We start from the raw sequence: 13,809 nt of genomic DNA, 5'->3' as shown, positions 1-13,809 counted from the left end.
CCTTCCCTTGCCTTCCCTTGCCTTCCCTTGCCTTCCCTTGCCTTCCCCTCCCTTCCCTTCCCCTCCCTTCCCCTCCCTTCCCTCCCCTCTTTTTCATGCTGCTCTGTCTCTGCTGACTTCAGTTGTACATTTCTCTGGGCACAGACACATTTCTTTGTGCATCATTTTCCTCTGTTTTTGCTGTGATAGGAATTACTTTTCTGGCCAAAGGCAATTTTTTTTCCCCTTGAAATCAGATGTGTTGACACCATAACACTGTGAACGCAGACACAGAGCTGAGTAGGAGCTAACTTTAAAATTAAGCTCTGTTTCACCTTTAATATTAAGAAACCCTGCCTGGAGAAATCAAGCAGCAGCAGAAGTTATCTCGTGCCAACCTTACTGGTAGAGCAGAGAAGGACTTTGTTGGTGCTGGGGCTTTGGTTTTGCACCTTTGAGAACATTTCCAGCTCTAATCAGGTTGGAAGGTCAGAACTGAAGAGGTGATGATAGCAGTGAGAACAGAAGGCTTGTGCTGATGGGAAAAGGAATTCTGAGCCAGGAAACACGATCACGTGTTGAATAGTCGAAGTGTGGATTGAGAGGTGTGAGCTTGAATTTTTGACAAATCCCAGGGAAAACAAGCTCATGGAATTATTTAATAACTCCCATCTCGTTATTCTGACCAGACACATACATCCTTCTGCAGGAATGGGCAGTTCGGTGCTCTTTGTGCTTCTCAGTACCTTTCCAGTGTCTGAGTGGATCCGTTAAAACTTCCTTACAGTGGATTCAAGGAGGTAGAGCATCTTCTGCACTCTCTCTGCTAGAGGGGTTTGTACTCAAGGACAGCATTGAGCACAGCAGAGCAAGCAGTGTGTGCAGTGGGGTCATAGCTTGGAGTGTGACTTTGCACTGCTAAGTGTGATCTCGTGTTTTTAGGGAGAGCAAAGCAAACTTTGGAGTGCTTTAAATGCAAGGTGCAGACCACAGCTGATCCGGCTCCTCATTCTTCATGGAGATGGTGGACTGGCACTGGAGTGGTGAAATCACCATCCCTGGAGGTTTTCAGGAAAAAGGCAGATGTGGCACGTGCGGCTATGGCTTAGTGGGCATGGTGGTTACGGGCTGACGGTTGGACTAGATGACCTTAGTGGTCTTTTCCAACCTTAATGATTCTATGACAGTATGGGCTGCCCAGGGCTATGGTGGAGTCCTCCTCCCTGGAGGTGTTCCAGAGGTGTAGCACTGATGGACATGGCCTTGGGTGGGACTCGGTAGGTCAGGTTGATGGTTGGACTTAGTGGTCATCAAAGTCTTTTCCAACCGAGATGATGCCGTGATTCTGTGACCATTAAGTGTGAAACCCTGCAAGGTTTTAGACCCACGCCCAGCCCCCGTGTCCCAGCACTGCTGGGTGCTGCCAGCAAACCTCTGACCCTCACACCAACACCGAGCTCCCACCGGGAAGCATCTTTTCTTTGTCACGCTTTTGTCGCATGGTTGGTTTATTTGCAGCGAGCCGTGCCCTGTTGAGAGCACACAAAGGATGAACTGGGTTGAACGGGGACCGTGTCCACGCTGAAGCTGCTGAAGTCTGTGGAACGGCCGGAATAGGGCAGAGCGGGGCTGTGGCGGGGCTGGGGGTGCCCGGCGGCAGAGGACGCCCAGCCGAGCCCCGAACCGCCCGGAGAGCGGCCCCGGTGCGGGCGGAGGGCGGGGAGCGGCCGCGGGCTGCGGGGCGCTGGAGAACGGCAGAGGGCGCGGCGGGAGCGGAGCGGGGGGAGCCGGGCGGAGGGGCGGGAGCCTCGGGAGCACCCACCCGCTCCGCTCCGAGCGGTGCGGACCGGGGAGAAGCGGGCCGGCAGCTCCGCGCTGCAGCATGGAGGGGAACCGGACCCCCCCCCGGTACGGCTCGCTGGAATCCACCCGGTGGCCGCCCGCCAGCACGGCGCCAGGTGAGCTCCAAACTTTCCCCCGGGTGGCTCCGGTGTTGCCCCCTTCTCCCTCCCCGCACCCCCCCGCCCCAACCCACGTCGGGTTGCGGAGCCCCGCGGTGCGTCCCGGAGCGGTGCGGGTAGACGGGGGAGCGCGGCTGGGGGAGCCCCTGAGTCCCCGCAGGGTGGGAGGGGAGGGCTGGGCCGGGGAGAGAAAAAACGGAGAGAAGCGGCTGGAATAGAGGAGGGATGGCTGGGGGAAATGAAGTGGTGGAGGGGGGGATGGAGCCCTTCCACCCGGCTGATGCAGCCCGGACAGGCATGGAGGCACCGTGCTGCCGTGCCTGCTGCGGGCATGGCTGTGACCGGCAGCCTGGGGCGCCCGCACGGCCCTTTGCTGCCTTTCCCCGCTCTGAGCAGTTCCTCCGGTAGTTCCTCCGGTAGGAAGTGGGGTGGGCACGGGGGTCTGACCGGGGGGGGTCACACGCAGCCTAGAACCTGGCCTCGGGGTGGGAGGCGGCATCGCAGCCTGGGGGGACCTCCTGCCAGGACATCCCTCCAACATCTCCCCCACCCCATTCTGTTCCTGTCCCCTTCTGCTCCCCACCAGACCTCTGCACCCAGTAGGACAGCGGCAAGCGGCCAGAAAGGCAGAAAGGGAGGCACAGAGCAAACTCCAGCATCCTGCTTGATGCAAGCGTGTGGGTGCTGCTCAGCTCCATGGGAAATGTCCTGAAGTTTTCATCCTTCTCCTTTGTGCCTTCCAGCACAGCAGCATTTATCCCCCACCCCCTTTAGCATGGCAGGTGTCTGGGTAGGGGTGTGCAGGGGTCTGACCTTGTCCTCCAGGGCTGGAGTGCCTGGCTATGTGCTGAGAGTGCTGGAAGCTCCAGGGGTGTGAGCACCACATCACCTCTGCACACACTGCCCAGAGCTGGGCAGTGCACTGCCATTGCTCTCATTATCAAACATGTACTAAATCAACAGGGGCTGGTTTTGATGAGCTGAATGCCCCCTGCCCACGCTGCTTCCTTCCCGGCAGAGAAAAACTCACAGCTGAGTTAAAACCCTCTTGGGATGGAGCCCAAGCAAAGACCTCTGCCCTCCCTCCCCAGGGCACTGCCAATCTATTGCCCAACTTTAATCATGAAATAAATCATTTGCAACTCAACCCCGCGCTGGCTGCTGCTGTGACTCATCCTGGGCTTGCTGCTGGCTGTCTAAATGTTTGCACCAAAGCCATATGGAGTGAAAGTCTCCAGCTATTATACTCCTCATTAATGATATTCTTTTCCCCTGGGCCATGTGTGACGATCAGAGCAGTCCCAAGTTGAAATCAAAGCCTTCTCCTGTTCTTCACTTTGCTGGGTTGAGGTGGTGGCTGGTGGAGTGCTCTGTGGGCAGCACAACACTGATTCCTGTGTCTGGTTCCACTGGTGTGTGTGCATCTGTGGGAGATGCACACACGTGGGTCATCCTGCATCCCTGAAGGGACACCCAGCACCGTGAGCTTGGGCCCAGATGTAAGAAGGCACTTAGAATTGGGTGTTATAAACCCATTCAGTTTTGGCAAAACAACCTGCAGGGAAATCTTTGCCCAGCTGCCTGCTGCATGACGTGCTCAGATTTAGTCCCTCGTGAGCTCTGAGTGTCCCCACTTGCCACCTGCAGTGGCTACAGGAAGCCCTGGGTAACCCAGTCTGCACAGGGAAGCTGTGCTCTGGCCCATGCTGGGGCTTCAGGAGCCTCATCTGCCACCTTCATCTTCACCCCTCATCTGTCTGGAGGAGACATCTCCTGGACGAGTAGTGAAGATCCATGCAAATCCCAACTGGTCTTTGCAGAGTAACTTGGATCAGGAGGGAGCTCTGGAGATCTCAAGTCCAACTCCTTACTGAAAGCAGGCTCAGTAGTTAGATGGGGTTGTTCACAGCCTTGTCCAGAAGGTGTCTTGGACCAACGACGAAGATCCCTTAACTTCTCTGGTCCCAGTTCCAGTTTCCTGAAGGGTTCCTGCCCCTTGGTGACTTGCACAGATTCACTGGTTTCTCATGAGGTTTTGTGGATGGGTTTCATGCAGAAGCGTGGCAGTGTGTCCCATTCCCCAGGTGTTTGCACACCCCGTGGTGTCTGGCCCTGCTTCCAGAGCCCTTGTGAAATCTTGGTGCCAAATACAGTGTGAAGGATTGGCTCATGTTAGGCCTCACCCTTACCCAAAAGTACAGCAGCTGCTTGGTATTTATGATCCCGAGGACTTTTTCCATTCCTCAATGAATATAGAAAGTGTGGGGAGAAGGTGCCCGGGCAGATTTTAAGGAAGCAGAGGGAAGAGTGCCCTCCCCCAGGGCCCACAGGCTTCATTTTGCAGAAGCTCTCACCTGGGGCTGCCTCTTCTCCTGATTCAAGCAGATCCTTGATTAGGGCTCTGGTGGCATCTTCCCTGCTGTGCCTGAGGACACGTCTCACCTTAGGGGCACAGAGTGCCACCCCATCACCAATGGGAGCCTCCAGCTCAGGTCCTGCAGCCATGGCTCTGCTGTGTGGTGTCCACCTGCCCCCAGCTCACAGTACACTCCTGACCTGCAGCATCAGCTGCTGGAAGTGACCGTGGGCAGAAATCACCCAGCACTGCCTCTGCCCTTTGGTACACAGGTGAGGATTTACCTCTCCCAGCCAGGCTGGCTGCTGCTAATGAGGTTCTGGGATGAGAAGGAAGAAGAAGTGATGCTGACACCTGTTCCAAGACATTGTGCTCGCCCACTGGGAAGCAGCTGGCTGATGGCCTGAGCCAAATACTTCTGCCACCGATGATCAAAGATGTTCTGGGCTATTCCCCCACCCACCCAGACCAGCAGTGACAGCCTCCCTCCCCCAGACCCACCCCTGTGCTCCAAGATTTGTTCCTGGCTAATGAGAGCTACAGTAAGCTCATTTCTTTGTTTGCTGGAGAATCTATAAAATGATCAGCCTTGTCATTTCAGCCTGGTCACAGAAGTGACGCTGAGCAATGCAGCTTTTTCTGACAGATCTAGAGGCACACAGAAATACAGCCGAGCCCCAGGGAGCCTACAAGCACACGGTGGCTGTTCCATCTGCAACCTGTGTGTTGTTACCTGCTTAATAATCTGTGTGTTGTTACCTGCTTGCCCCTGTCACCTGCAGAGAGATGTGACCAGGGCCACCTGTCCACCTGCCCATCTTCAGGTGTGCAAAATCCCCTGGGCCATGAGCAGCCTGGCGTGGCTGAGCAGGGGGATGCTGGGGACAAGGGAGCTCAGCATCCCCCTCCCCTTAGCAACCATTGTCCGGTCCCTTAGCAACAGCAGTCCAGTCCTGCAGAAACCGCATCCTTGGTCCCATAGCAACCACAGTCCAGTCCCCTAGCAACCCCATTCAGGCCGGTGGAAAGCAGGCTAAGGGAGGGTTTCCTGCACTGGTTTGCAGCAGGGGCAAGAGCTGCTGGAGGGCAGCACGTCCCACCCCACTCTGTGCCCAGCTCACATACCCAGTGGTTCATCCTGGGCAGGCAGGGGCTCCTGGGAGCATCCCCACGGCTTGGGGTGGGGAATGGTTAAGGATTCTGTATGTTGGTGTTGGTAGAAGGTGCCTGCATGGCTGAGGGAGAGGGAGATGCACTACAGTTAATCCTCACGAGTTTCTAAGCCAGTAAGAGTGGAAAGCTATTCCCCAAACCAGTCACGCTGACCTAAACTACATGTATTTCTGCTATTCAGCCGTCTCCACCAGCAGCCTCAGAAACATGCCTCACTGGGAACGGTTTCTCCAGCAGTTCTATGTGACGGGCAGAGAACCACAGTGCAGGGCGTTCTGCCTTGTGCCTTCACAGTGACCCCTTCCTGCCCTACTGTGCAAATCCCAGGGCTGCAGAAAGTCTCCCAGCAGAGATGTGCCTTGTGGGGATCCGAAGGAAGCTCAGTTTTCCCCTGATGTATGTGACTGTTAGTATTTCCCATAGCCTGGCTTTGCTGTAGCTGATGGGCACCCCACCCCCCAGCCTGTGCTGCCTGTACATCACAGGAGAGCTGGATTAGCCTGCGTGTGATGAACACACTGCTGCACGTCAGTGATAACGAGCTGGGTGATGTGATGCTGGGAGCTGGGCTGGCAGGGAGGTGGCAGCTGGCCTGGGAGCTGAACCTCAGCTGTCATTCCATAGAGCAGGCTGGGAGCTGTGGGACATCAGTGTGACTTTGGTGGAGATAGAGCTGGTGGTGAGAGCAGGGCTCTGCTTCTGGGCTCTCATCCTGGCCATCCTCGAGCTTGCACTAAAATACAACAGATTCTTTTTCCCATGATTGGCTGGGATGGTTTTGCATCTTGTCTGGAGCAAGTGGCATCCCTTTTTCCTGACTCAGTTTCCCCAGGTGGGTCGTAGAAATGATGCTCAGCACTCCATGGAACAAGGAAACTGAACTGCCCTGCTGAGTACCATGGGGGCTTTTCCTGTGGTAAATTAGGAAAGATGGGGGGATTCACCCACCCTGCAATGGAAAGGGAGCAGCAGTGGGACCTTCATCTTCATGACTCCTTGGGAGTTCTGTGTTACATGGGCCTAGGTTTAGCCCTGACATGTCCTGGAGGAGGATGCAGACACAGGCTTGTGTCTCTGGGGGTGCTCAGCCAGGGGAGTATCTGATGCTGCTGCAGCAGTGAGCAGAGCTGCTCTGGTGCTCAGCCTTGTGTGAAGCACAAATAAAGGCAAAACACATCTGCCGGTAGCTCAGTGCCCTTGTGGTGACTTCCCATGTCGTCCTTTTGCAGCACCCGGTGGGTAGCCTGGAAAAGAGGTTGAAACTGCATGTGCAGCCTGGTGATGCTGCATGGTGTCTGCAGGACAGCCCTGTTGTCCTCAGCACCCAGTTAACGTCTGCTTCTGGCTAACGGGGCTCCCGCTTCCTTTGCAGAGGATGAGATCATTTCCATGGCCGACTCCACCACCACCATCGATGACATCGAAGGGGAGCTCTTCAAAATTGAGAGGATCAGGGAGATCCTGGTGAGGAGGGAGTCAGAGCTGCGATACATGTGAGTGCCGGGAGCCAACCCATGCGGAGTTGGTGGCATGCATTTGACCAAGCTAAAACATGTCCATGGTCCTCTCTGAGCACCACATCTGCTCCACAGGTTCCTGCTCTTGGGCTGGGCTTGGGAAGGGACCCAAGGTTTGTGGCTCACTGCTGCTCCCTGACATGGGCAGCCATGGGACCTGAGTTTATCATCGAATCGTATCACATCATGGTTGGGTTGGAAGAGAACCTTATGGCCCCTCAGCCCTCCCTCCCCTTTTGGAACATCAGCACGGAGGATTTGTGTCCACACAGTGCCAGAATCAATGTGGCCCTGCCAAAGAGGCAGAAATAAAGCCATTGTAATGCAGAGGGGTGGTGTCAAGAGAAAAGCCCATGTGACAAAGCCCTTTGGTGCCAATGGTGTGCACGATCCTAACGCTGGCTTAGCAGGCAGGGAGGGAGCTGAGAAAAAACAAAGGCCAAAGGGGCTGGAAGGCTCATGTGCAGCATGAGATAAATAGGCAGTGCACTCAGCACTGGGTCCTGAACCAGAGCCATGGAGACAGAGCTGCCAGCCCCTCACACTGCCCTAGGCTGACCCCAGAAATGCTGGGGTGGGCACAGAGGGAGCACAGCACACACATGGAGCTGAGGTGTTGTAGCTGGGATTGCAAAGGATTTCTGGGAGTCACAAAAAGTGAAGTGCTTGAATGTTTTCCATGGCAACTGGCACCTAAATCTCACAGGTGCTGTCAAAACTCACAGCTCGTGGTTCTTCTTACCTCGTTATTTGTTTTCTTCCTTGGCTTGCACTTGGGAATCACCTACAGAAAACACATCCTGGGGTGGGTACAGCTGCAACATTCATCACTTGGAAGTTTTAGGGAACAGCAGGATTGCACGTCGGAACTTGAACATCATTCCCTTAAAGCGAAGCCATGGGAGTGTCAGCTTTGGTGGGCTGGAGGAGCTGGGGCTGCCCTGAGAGCTGGGGACACCTTCTGCATACCAGGACTACAAGATATAGGGGCTGGGGCTTGGAGTGGGGCTTTCTTCCCAGTGGGGGAAATAAAAGTCATATTTAGGATTAGGTGGACTGTAGGGCTGGGGGAGATGAACACTTCCATCGATGTGCCACCATGCAGCGATGTGACTCACCTGGTCAGTCGATAGCGATCAGTGTTTTCTTCTTGTTGGAAATGTCAAACTAACACATTCCAATGTTGCTGAGATGTCCGTGCTCAGAAGACAATCAAACCTGCGGCAACGAGATGTCTCAGATGGCAGAGATAACCCCAGCTCCAGCAGCAACCACCTGGCTGTTGGCCTTTGCTATCTCCCAGATTGTATTGAAATGACAACTTTTATTATTGCCAATTCATTACTTCTTCCAAGAGGGAAGACTTCTCCTCCTACAGCGGTATTGCACAGGGTTCCTTCTTGTCGCTCTGTTCATTTTCCTCTCTCTAATTAATATTTCTTGTGCCCCCGGCTCCAGTGTGACTCATCCCAATGGGGTGACTCAGTGAAGGGCTGCGGGATTACTGGAGAAGCAGACATGGATCTTAGTGATGCTCGCCTCACAGGGGCACATCTGTTCAAGGTGTCACCAGCTCGCGAGTCTGTCATGTGTTATCTGCAGACACGGAACGTGAATTAGGGCTTTTACATCATTCATAGATGTAGAGCTTGTGAGAAATCTCAGCTGTGCACTGCCGGGTTGGATGCTCTGCCATGCATCCTGCAAAGCGTCGGCGCAGCGCTGCACCGCAAGCTTGGATGGCCTTGGGAAGCTCATGCTTCATGTTGGGTACTTGGTAGGGCTTGGGAGGACCGATGGAGTCTGTCAAGATGAAGAACAGGTCACCCAGTTCCTTCATTTCAGTGAGCCAACAGCCCGTATCCAGTTTCCATGCTATCCATGCTTTCGCCTGGTGCGCGTGCCAGGTTTTACTAAGATGTTGTCATTAGAGTGATGAGATTTCTGCTTTGCTAACCGCTGTGGTTTCATTTGTGTCTCTGCAGGATGGATGACATTCAGCTCTGCAAAGAAATCAGCCGGCTGAAAAAGGAGCTTCAAAAGCTCCTTGCCCTTCCAGGTAAGGCTGTGTAAAGCTGCACCCTGCCATGCGCTCAGCAGAAAGATCTCCATGGAGCCCAAGAAGCTCTTGGCCAGCTCCCATGCTGGGATGCTCCTGGAGATGCTTCTGCTGAAGGCAGCAATGGAAGCTGGAGCTTAAAGTGCCTTTGGTAGTTCAGAGGGGTGGTCCTGAGGGACTCTGACATCAGCAATTTGGAAAAAAGCAGTGTTTGCACGGAGAGTATGTTAACTCTGACATGCTCTAACCCAGGAGTGCGGATCATAAACTAACTCCAAGGAGCCAGTGTGTTCATGCCCAGCCTGCTGTTTCTGCTGGCATCTGAGTGATGCTGCAAAGTGTCCTATTGCCACTGAAATATTGCAGGATATTGTTTTCTGGGGATCTTTCCAGCAACACGGCGGTTATGAGAAGTTCCTCCTACTCAGACCCCCCAGCAGCACCTCCCATCGATACAAAGCAGACTTGAAACCGCAGATCAATGCACAGCTTAGGGAACCGCTGAGACCCTGCCTGCGGGCTGGCTCCACGCTGTGAGTTCTGCTGCATTTTTATTTAGCTGAAGGAGGACAGGAGATTGATCCATCCTGAGCTGGATTGATTTTGGAGCTGGCTGCTGAATTCAGAAATGGTATTAAATAACTGCAACACGGGCAATTACCATTTCCATCCAAGCTAGCTGTCCGTATTTAACACTCCCTAGCCCTAGCTCTATCATCTGATAGCATCACAGAGTCCTTTGAGCTGGAGAGAACCTGTGAAGATCCTCTAGTTCAATCCCCAAGGATTTTTATGTATTCTGCTTACCATTATGTACTGATTTGTATAGAACATGAGTTCACAGTGATGTGAGAGTTTCCCAGGACTTTCTCTTCACGAAGAGGTGGTGGTGCCTCATCCCTGCAGATACCCAAGGTCAGGGGACGGGGCTGTGAGCACTGATGGAGCTGTGGGTGTCCCTGCTCAGTGCAGGGGAGTAGGACCAGATGGAGTTTGAAGGTCCCTTCTGCTCAAAAGATTCTGTGATTGTATGTGTGACACAAGTGGGTCCCATGGTGCTCAGAGGCAGCCAGGTGGGGTTTTGGAGCCCTTCATGGCTCAGGGCCGTGCTAACACTGTGGCTGGGTGTGCTGGGATGGGAAATGTGGGTTCAGCACATCTTGGCAGGAGGATGACACCTGAATCTGACATTTCTGAGCACCTTGGGGTCAGGTGCCAACCTTCTTCAGCAGTGCAGGGTGAAGGCCCCTAGGGAAGCAGAGGAGTCTCTAAGCAAAGTGGCCTCACTGGTGGGAGCCCACCTTGCTTAGGGACCCCTCCTCTGCCTCGTGAAGCTCACAGCTGCATCTTGCAGTACTCATGCCCATGGAAATTTCAGGGATGAATCTCAAAATTCTGAGTTTGGTGACATCAGACCTGCGTGGGTCGAGATGAGATTTTTGCTTATTTAGCAGCCTGTGTCTGGATCCGGGTGCATACTTTGGGTTGGCTTTTACCCGCACGCTCATATCTGCTCCCAGGTGGAGCAGAAGCAGAGCTGACTTGGCTTGGCTCGGCTTGGCACAGGAGGGATGGCCCCTGCAAAGGAGTTAAATGCCCTTCCTGTGCTGCAGAGACCGAGAAGTCCAATGAGGAGAAGCAGAAGGAAGAGGAACTGGTGCAGCAGATCCACAAGCTGGTGGAAACACGGGATTTCCTGGTGGATGATGTGGAGTTTGAGAGGCTCAGGTAGCTGGGACAATTTATTCCTTGCAATGAGGACAGTGCAAGCTTTCCTCAGATTTGTCTTATGCCTTGACAGATGCTTTTGGATGCCCCATTGCTCCTTTCCCATGTGCTAAACAATCTCTTTATCACAGGGAGAGAGAAGAAGACAAGGAAATGGCAGAATTCCTGCAAAGTAAGCTCTCCAAAAGCTACCTCCAGAAAGCAAGTAGGTGGCCAATGAGTTGCATTCCTTGCACTGAACCTCCCTGCCAGTTTCTTCCCAGGTTCCTGGGAGACCTGGGATGAGCAGGTGTCATTTCATGGTTCATGTACTTCATCCAACCCTTTCTAACCAGCTCCTTCCATTTCATCATGCACTGACTAAGGTGTCAGGTCATGCCATCCACCCAGCCCTCCTCTGGGGAAGCAATGCTGCCCTGAGAGGACCTTTCAGAAGAAGTGATGGGCTTGTGTCCTTGTCACCAAGAAGACACCTGAAGCTTACAGTGCCTCTTCCTGTAGCTCCTGTCAGAGAGAAGAAAATGACTTCCAGGGGGCAGCAAACCTCGGCACCCTACGTGACCAAAACGGGCCTCACCCTGCTCAAGGAGTGCTGTGGCTTCACCTGCTCCATCATGTAGCCAGCTCCCAGCTCCTCTGCACGGGACATGACCATGGTATTGTGCTGGGCTTTGTGACAAGGACTTACTGGGAGTGGGCGGGTGCTGATATATGGGGTACACAGAGTCCTGGCACAGCAGGAACAGGGTGTGAGGGACCACCAGGCTGCAGCCCTGCTCTATGGGATGGTCACTGAGGATAAAAGTGCCAGAGCCCCAGTGAGTCCTGAGAGAGGGTGAGGAAGGGAAGCAGTGGTCATGGCTGGGAGGAGGCTGAGGATATGGAAGGAAGCACCAAGGGGATCACATGGTTGCAATAATCTCCTATTTCTTTCTTTCCTGCCCAGGTCTCCAGCCAGAGTCCACAACCTGCTCTCCTTCGAGAGTTCCAACCTCCCGTCATTATTCACGCTTCCCACTGCAGCACCACTACTGATGAGACTTTCCATGCAGGCTGGTGCAAGCTTGAATGATGGCATGTTTCCTTGGTGCCACGTCAATGGCCGTCTCCTCCATGACATCGACAAACACTGATTTCCACCTCAGCTCAGCTTGGAAGAGACGTGTGCAGCAAGCAAGTCCATGATATTCTTCACCTGGACAGGGCAACTGGACAAGCCTTGGAGCTAATGTTTGGAGAGCATCCACCATCCAATGTCGCTGGACATGTCGGTGCCACAGATCTCATCCTTGGCCTTGTACCACCTTGTGAGTCTCTGTGGGCTGATTCCGAAGGTCTCTTTGTGGGGAATGTCTGTGGTCCGGGTTTTGTTGTGTTTGCATCGGTTTTATGGCTCTGGGTAGAGCTGTGGGGAGGGAAGGGCCGTCCCGAAAGGCAACTGAATGAAGGGCTAATTCTTGTGAAGTTGTCACCTGAGCACAGGCGTAGAGTACTGAATTACAGGTGGATGAGTTGCTCTCCCCACCTCACTATTACTGGGTTCAGTTTCAGCTCCAAGGGAAAAGAAGCTCAGAGCAAAACAGGAAAGGAGAAAAAGCGAAAAGATCAGGGGAAATGCAATGGGAAATGAAAACCAAACAGGAGATGAGAAACATGGCAGGGAAAGTTGGAGACAGCAGGTGAGGGACACCCTCACTGCAAGGAGGGCATTCAGCCCTGCCCTCTGCTGCCCACCAGTGCCTCTGGGCTTGGCACCATGATCAGCACATAATTCGTGTGAAAGATCACAGCACCCTGAGGTCTGCCAGTGTCTCAGGTGCTGCTGTCTCCTCTGAGCATGTCAAAATCTTGACCCATGTCGAGATGGCGCAGCTGGAGCTGCTAATGCCTGTCGTGGCAGCACCAGAGTTCTTCTTCGTAGGATGTGAAGAGCTCTCAGGTCTCCAGCCCTGCCTGCCCTGTAGGATGGGATGGCTCTGCTCGGTGGAATGGGGGGGCCCCCAATTGGTGGCTGCTTAAGAGCTCTGGTTGCCCTGTAGCCAAACTGCTGAGGCCTTCAGCTCAGTGCTGCTGCAGCTTGCTGCGGTCCTGAGATGGTGTTCCTGCCTGGGTCGCTGTCCTGCGTGCCCAGGTCAGTGAGATCACAACCATCTGTCTCTTTCCCTTGCACCTGATGGCACATTCATCCTGATAAAACACAGTGCAGGTGGGACCCTGCTTCTGGTATCCTCTGAGGTCTCAGTGTGATGCCTCCTTACATGTTGTGCTGTTGTTAGTGACCTCCTGCATCCTACAGGACCTGCCTGCTGGTCCCTGTGTCCTTTGCTTTGGGGACGTGGAACCCTGGCAGAAGCACTGTAGCTCTCAGAGCACTTCCCTCTGCTCCTCCAGCCCTGCGGAGCAGCACGGGCTGCCTCCATGATGCAGTAAGGTGCTGTGCCTGTTACTCAAGCAGACAGACCATCATCAATAGCATCCAGCCTGGAGCTGGTGGGGCAGATGGGGCCTCTCTTACTCCCTGCTCTTCCATTCCCTGTCTCGTGGCTGCTTGGCTTCATCATTCTGCAGCCACACACATGGTGCGATGTGGGTATTGGCTGTAGACAACCGACCAGCCCCTCAAGACCTAGAAAACCCCTCACTGTGTTGGCATTCCCCAGCTCTTCTTTGGAAGGGGGAATACCAGAGCAACATTGCTTGCTTGGGCTGACAGGGAGCCAAAGGCAAGGAAGAACCTTTGATTCACAGTTTGGCCCCCAAATTCATCCCTATTTCCACCCTATGAGGCCCCAGGACCTGGAGCAGCGCTTGGGGGGACAGGGAGAATGGCCAGGAAGGAGGTGGGGAGGATCCTGACCTGCTTTGCTCTGTGTTTATGGCTGTGTTTGTATGGCTGGTCATGGAGACAGGCTGCTGTCCTGGCCGTATGATCCCAGTTGGCCTGTATTGAACTGGTGGCAAAGGTGTGCAGCACACGGGAGCGACACTCCTTCACGTGCATTGATTTCAACCCAAACTAATAAATGTCTGTTGGAA

At 54.0% G+C, this 13,809-nt stretch overlaps 1 protein-coding gene across 4 annotated transcripts; it reads left to right on the top strand.

Annotated features, from left to right (window-relative positions):
• On the top strand, nucleotides 1,765-13,809 carry LOC110407450 (uncharacterized protein C16orf45-like). 4 transcript variants are annotated; one of them, XM_021415168.1, is made up of 7 exons: nucleotides 1,765-1,937; nucleotides 6,842-6,962; nucleotides 8,972-9,045; nucleotides 10,659-10,773; nucleotides 10,905-10,978; nucleotides 11,275-11,429; nucleotides 11,720-13,809. In XM_021415168.1, the coding sequence occupies exons 1-6, from the start codon at nucleotides 1,862-1,864 to the stop codon at nucleotides 11,391-11,393; spliced, it is 579 nt and encodes a 192-aa protein (XP_021270843.1). In that variant the 5' UTR covers nucleotides 1,765-1,861; the 3' UTR covers nucleotides 11,394-11,429; nucleotides 11,720-13,809. The 4 variants fall into 4 exon arrangements, with proteins under 4 accessions (XP_021270843.1, XP_021270846.1, XP_021270844.1 ...); XM_021415171.1 differs by lacking the exon at nucleotides 1,765-1,937 and adding an exon at nucleotides 5,303-5,865; XM_021415169.1 differs by lacking the exon at nucleotides 1,765-1,937 and adding an exon at nucleotides 5,303-6,301.

This window comes from Numida meleagris, chromosome 17, assembly GCF_002078875.1.
Source record: "Numida meleagris isolate 19003 breed g44 Domestic line chromosome 17, NumMel1.0, whole genome shotgun sequence".
Taxonomy (NCBI): domain Eukaryota; kingdom Metazoa; phylum Chordata; class Aves; order Galliformes; family Numididae; genus Numida; species Numida meleagris.
This window is presented reverse-complemented; position numbering and strand designations above follow the sequence as displayed.